The sequence below is a fragment of the Galeopterus variegatus genome, unplaced genomic scaffold (genome assembly GCF_000696425.1).
Source record: "Galeopterus variegatus unplaced genomic scaffold, G_variegatus-3.0.2 Scaffold725, whole genome shotgun sequence".
In the NCBI taxonomy this organism is placed as follows: domain Eukaryota; kingdom Metazoa; phylum Chordata; class Mammalia; order Dermoptera; family Cynocephalidae; genus Galeopterus; species Galeopterus variegatus.
The window spans coordinates 392,954-399,568 of NW_007726836.1; the positions used below are offsets into that span (position 1 = coordinate 392,954).

At 39.1% G+C, this 6,615-nt stretch overlaps 1 protein-coding gene across 1 annotated transcript in view; it reads right to left on the reverse strand.

Moving 5' to 3' along the window:
* Nucleotides 1–6,615, reverse strand: part of SLC1A2 (solute carrier family 1 (glial high affinity glutamate transporter), member 2) — a 153,653-nt gene that overhangs the window by 30,031 nt on the left and 117,007 nt on the right. Inside the window, exon 7 of the mRNA XM_008571827.1 lies at nt 4,575–4,808. Coding sequence (XP_008570049.1) covers nt 4,575–4,808 — 234 coding nt within the window. The remainder of the gene's footprint in view (nt 1–4,574; nt 4,809–6,615) is intronic.

Genomic DNA, 6,615 nt, shown 5'->3' on the forward strand with positions numbered 1-6,615 from the left:
AGGAATTTTTGAATGACCCATAATTTCATGCTAGAAATGCTGTTTCCAACAAAATGACTACATAATGTCCAGCTCCTGGGAATTGCCCTGAGCTGAGTCTGTTAATTTTGAGAATGCTGGAAAAACATGTCAAACACACTTCAGCACAAACCTGAGCTTTGAGCAGTTCAATGGGGAAACTCACAAATAGTCCAACACCCTGATATATGGTCATCAGCCAAGTCTACAGTCTCTCAAACAAGGTGGGGCAGAAAAGCATGTGCTCTGTAGCTAATGAAAGACACAATATGGAGTGACTTCATTCCCACTCCTCCCAGGCGTGGGTTGGGGATTAATGACCATAAGACCCAGCCTGAAAGGCCAGAACTCCTGACATGTTCATATGTCTTCTAAAATAGGAGACCTGTAAGGATAAGTGTTGCTGAAGGCCAGAATATTATTTCCATATGGATAAAGGTGCATGAGAGAGTGGGTGGATTTGCTTCATTGCTTAAGTCATGTAGAAAGCAATGCAGAACACTCAAACTGCCACGGGAGTGCTTTGTGGTCCATGTCTTGATTTTCTTTTTTTTTTCTTTTCTTTTTTTTTTTTTTGTTCAGACCTTAGCAGAAGTGAATTGGAAAACCTCCAATGTGGACAGCATTTGGAGGTGTTTTCTCTTTTGCACTTACAGCTTTGGTCATCGTTTCCTCCTCCTGCTGGTCAGAACTAGTGACCAGGCTGAATGTACACCCCTACAGAGGTCTTCATTTCTCTGAGAGTGGGAGAAGACATTCAACTTCAGCCAAGCTAAATGAAATGCACATTCCAGGGCCTACTCAGAACCAAGGAGCCAGAAGTTCTGAAATTAGAAATGCCCAAATTTGCACCTTACCAAATCGCTGACCCACAAGCTCCTAGAACAAGCAGAGGAGTCAGATTCATCTCATTGGAACATTCTTTGTGATTTCAGGTCAGGGGTCTGTCTCACGCCTCGTCCTTGGTCTCAGGTAGGGAGAAGAAATGAATGTTTGGGGGCATCTCATTACTAAAGCCTTATAAACCCAGCGCAAAAATTTGGGGTCTGGCCTCCTTCACATGTAGGGGATGTTGTCATACCTGGCTTGCTGCCCCAGCTGTCTTAATGAGAAGTCAGTGTTCCTTTACTGTCCTCACCCATCCCTGCCCTTTTCTGGGGCCCTTTCAAAGGATTGCCAGGTCACCACGACTGCTCTGCAATGGCTACCCCTGTGGCTGGAACCCAGGATTCTCAACTGTATGAATCCAAGGACACTTCTGATACATTAATCACTCGGATATATTCATTTTTATTATTGCATTCATTTTTCCAAAATGTCATCAAAGGTTTTTAGACAATTAAACAGATTGAGGAAAATGATTGGTAAGGCTTGAAAATATTCTCTATTTCTCTACTGGACAGGCCATACCTGTGTCTTAAAAATCCACCTATACCCAATCAATTCAAACTGAGACTTGAAAATTGTAATGCTTTCCTGTGTTGACAGGCTGACATTCTGACGCTTTTTTTTTGGCTCCTGTTTCCTGGCCATATGACAGTTTTCAAATGTTGCTAATAGTAACTGTCAAATACTTGAGATTCTTCTATTTTTTTCCAGATTAGTTTTAACTGCGTGCACTGAAGTCAGAGGGATGTGGCCAGGTCTGTCCCAGGTCGCCCCCCCCTCCCCATCTGTCCTCTTGACACCAGCCTCTGTACCCATGACAAAAGCTGGTCAGCCACACTCAACATTCCCCTTTGGTGTAAGTTCCAAGGAGGGGGAAAGGGCTGTCCCTGGGCTTGGTCTTTTTTTTTTTTTTTTCCTTGTGGCCATCATGGCAAAGAAACCCTGAATTAATTCTGGGTACATGACTCCTGCCACATGGCTTTTTAAAAACAGAAATTCCACATTCAGGCATAGCCACATTTTAACCAAAGATTGAAACCACATTTAAAAAAAAATAAAATACAGGGTAGGGGGAAGAAATTGGTCAACTTGGTCAGATAATCCAAGCATTTATCTTTTATTCAAATATGAATTTGGGCCATCCAAATTCCTTTGAGATTCACCTTGTCTTATAAAGCTACTGAGATAACAGTCGAGTCATTCAAAAGAAAAAAAAAACTTTTGAAATAGTTTAAAGCTCAAAAACCATAAAGGTATTGGGAAAAAACATAAAGTAATAGTTTATAACTTGGGAAGGACAAAATGTTCCAGAGCAAAATCTGAATTCTAAATACTAAAGAAAAATATTGACTGCTTTGACAAAATACAAACTAAAAACTCCTAGAAGCTAAAAGCACCGTGAAATTTTAAGACAAATGTCAAGTAGGGACGGGCATTATTTGCAACATGTGACACATGAGTTAATATTCTTATATATAAAAAGAGCTTGAAAACCAATCAGGAAAGGAGGAAAACCCCACCAGGAAAATGAGCAAGCTCACGAGCAATTCACGAGGCAGGAGAAAGAGGACGGGAAGGGTGTCCAATAAGAACAGAAAAAGATGTTTCCCCTCACTAGTAATCAAAGATCTGCACATTCAGTGAGACCATCTTTCACCAATAAGATTGGAAAGCATTAAAGCAACTGATAATACCCAAGCTGGTGAGTAGGTGGGGAAAGGTGCACTCTCAAACCCAGTTGGTAGGAACATAAAATAATGTATTTTCCTGAACAGCAATCCAGTGACATGTTTTCCAACCATCCATGTGCATGCCATCTGACTCAGAAATCCTGCTTCTAGAAATTTATCCTGAGGGGATTATCAGACAAACTTGCAGAAATGTATTTATAAGGATGTTTGTCCCAGCACTGTTTAATAGAATGTCTTAAATGTGCATCACTGGGAGTGGGGTGGGGTGAAGTGGGGTTTGTATTGTAGTACATATAGCGTATTATTATGCAGTTTAAAAAATAGTAGTAAAGTCTATAGTCATAGATATAACTTTTATGATATGTGAACCAGTAAAAATAGCAGTTTATAAAGCAATACTCATACATACAAGGGGTCTGCAAAAAGTTTGTGGAAAGATATGAATTAACTTTTAATTGAATTTTCCCACAAACTTTTTGAAGTACCCTTGTATGCATAGTCAGAACTGAAAAGATACATAACTGTAAAGATTAACCAAAATGTTAATACCCATTATCACTGGGTGATAGGATAACTAACTGATGAAGCTCATGTTCTTCATCAAAATTTTATCCACTGTCTAAACTTTTTCACCATGAGCAAATACCACACTCATAACCAGAAAACAAAAATAAAATTAAACAAAGTTGCTTTTATTTTTGAAAAAAAAAAAAGATTTACTTTTTTTTTCCAAATGAAGATCTTTATGGATGGAGATACTTAGCCATAGGAAATTTTGTAGGACCAAGAAGGAAAAAGAAAATTTTGCAGTATTTCCCTTCATCTTGGGAAATTGTATACAGAATCTGGATCCCCAAGATTATATATATTACAGCTCTTTCTGAAGCCCCCTATTCTACTAGTGCCAGATTCTTACCGATTGGCAAGATGGAAATATAATTTGGCTTCCCAAGTGGTCACCACTATTGGTCTGTCAGATCTGTAAGGAAAACCTGACAGCCTGCTCAATAGCCTTGGACCAGCAGCCACACTGTGCCACAGAGTGGCCACCTCACCAGCATGCTGGTTCACAGGCTCTGCAATAGGGCCTGGCCTTAACCTGTGAGTTTCAGAGTTTTCTGGCTTTCCTGCCACTGTTTTATGATCTCAGTCTTAGTTTGGGACCCAAGAACACACATGCAGAAATAAAAACAACTATTGCAGTCTGAGAGAATAAAACTCTTTTAATTTTTGAGGTTTTAAATTGTCAGGCTTTTTTATGTATTTCTTTTTATTTGTTTCTTGTTTCATTTTTGCAAGATGACATTCAAAAAATTATTTTTCTCTGAATATCTCTAAGGTCCTCATTGGCTTTCTAGGCACTGGAACCCGTTAATGAAGGAGAAACTGATTCTCGGTCAATGTCAAGTCAAGTCAGCTTAATTTTCTTAAAATCGAGCTGGGGCAGAATGGTCTGTTAAAGGTTTATGTCAAGGTCAAAGACTTGGCTGACTTCCGTGTGTTTGAAAATCTCACCTAACATACCATTTACCCTGTGAAAGCTGGTTCTCCTACTTTTGAAAAGTTACTTGCCAAAATCTCAATAGAGGGATATTTTGTGTTAGCTTTTTCCAAATCACAGGTAAGTATATTTCTAATTGAATAACATCCTGTTATACCCTTTTGGAAAACATTTAAAACTAAACCAATGCTACACGTGGCAAGTCGGCATACAGATTAATAGCATGCATTCATTTGGAAAATTTAATAAGAGATCATATTCCAATACAGTTCCATACCAGTAAAAATGTTCATCAGAAGGCCCAGAAGTTCCTAGAAGGAGCCAAAAAATCAAAGCATTCACCTTTTCAAAAAGATTTTAATAGTATGTGAAAAGTGTTCTTGCTGAACTTTGTGAGGGGAGGGTTTTGAGAAATAGAAAGTGGCAAAGAAGGCAGAGGAGTGGCAGGGAGAAGGGTGATTTCTTGTATTTTCTACCTGGAAGCGGTACCCAGGGCAGTGATCCAAGCTTGAAAAATGCCAGCAAAAAATGAGAAAGGGTTTTTCCTGGTCACTAGAAAGTAAATCAAGGGGAGAAAGATGCCCCCATGAATGATGAGGCCCACGATCACGGTTATCATGTACATCCCCAGTTGCCTAGCAACCACTTCCAAGTCCTTGATGGCGATGATCTTCCCACAAATTAAGCAGGCGATACCCAGGGGAGAGTACCTGAAAAACACAAAATTAAAAAAAAAAAACATTGAAGAGATCATTGTGGCATTCAGAACTTTAATCTGAGCCCTAGTATGTACTATACCCTGAGGAAAACCCTTCGCTTGTCTGTACAAAAAAGTTTTGCTGAGAAAGGGTCATGAGATTCAATAGTTGTTATTTTTTACTTTGGACTAACTGCCTTAACTGAAATCTGCTTTATGGATCTGGTGGCATCTGCTCTGAGGAAAAGTCCAAAGGCAAACTTTGTTGCTAAGGTGAGTGTGATGAATAAAAGAGGCGTATACTTTACCATCTTTTAGGTAACCACCAAGGTAAAAGTTGAGAGATACGGATTGTGTCTCTGGAAGTCTTGTTTGATTTCTGTGTTCTTCAGTTCCCTCCTAGAAATTTGGGGATAACTTTTGAGCTTTTTGGAAAGCTATGAACTGAGGTTTGTAAATTTGCATTGTTTTGCCTTGGAAGATAGGAAATATATTAAAATGAGAGCGAGATGGGGATGTGGAGAGACGTGCTATGACAAGAAAACCATCCAAGCCTAAGAGCGTATTTAGAGAAATGTGGTTTTCTTACTTCTAGGTCTGAAAGCATTTTTCCACACTTACTCCAACAATAACGCTGGCCACCCGTTCACTATGTTTCAAGTGCTAGAGTTCCAACTCTCGCTTCACTTAATTCTGACCACAACACTAAAATCTAGGGATCATTATTCCTGTTGGACAAATGAGGAAACTGAGGTAGGGAAAAGTTAAATCATCAGCCCGAGACCACAAAACCAGGAAGTAAGAAAAGAACAATCTCAGGTCTGTGAAACTCCATGCCTGGGGGATTTTTTTCTACCAAGTCAAACCACTTCCCTTAGTAAGTAATCACAGCCCATGTAGATAAGCAGACAACTTACATATACCAAGTTATCCTACATAAACTTATTTTACATTTTTAACTTATTATAACTTTATAGAGAGTTTGGAAACTATTTTTGTCCTCACTCGTGGGAAAGCTAACCATTTTCTCTCTCATCTTAAGTATATTCTTTGCTGTTTGACAATATCCTCTTTTTATTGTCCAATGTGGTATTGCTGGGGCATAAATTTGTTCAGCCTGTGCTAGTTTCTGACTGAAATAAAAATATTAAAAATTATGAACATATTTGAGAGAAAGACTATAGGGAAAATAAAGTTCCCAAATAAATCTGCCAGCAGGGGGAGGGGAGTCAGAGAAGGCAGAGAAACACCTAAACAGACCCGTTTTGTTTTGTTTTTAATTGTGCCTGGAGCAATTCTTTTCTTAGGTTAAAGAAGAAATGTAAAGAGTAGATGAGAGTCATATGTACAATTTACATAAGACATGGAGCTTGTCCAGCCACTTACCAGGTATAGTGACCTTGGTTAATAACTCATTCCCATTTGACAGACATGAATGTCAAGGCTTAAAGAGGCTAATTTCAACCTCATGAGGTTGCTGTGAGGATTCAATTTTTGAACATGCATACGTGTGGACTGCTAAATATCCCTCCCCATCCCCATCAGTACCATTAGTTCTCTGACTTCTGACAAAGGAATCCCTTGTAGGTTCTATTTTCAGACATATACCCATGTCCTCGCATCCCCCAGGCTTAATGAGTTAAGTCTGAGTTAGTGAGGCTCTCTAGAACATCTCACAGGCTACCCAGTTGCAGATGTTTTTATGAACAAAATATTCTTTCGAGAGAAACCTTATCCTGAAAGAACTGATTTGTGACTGACACTAATTAGTTAAGACATTAGCATAGCTACTCTCTTCCCTAATAAGCATCTAGCCTGAA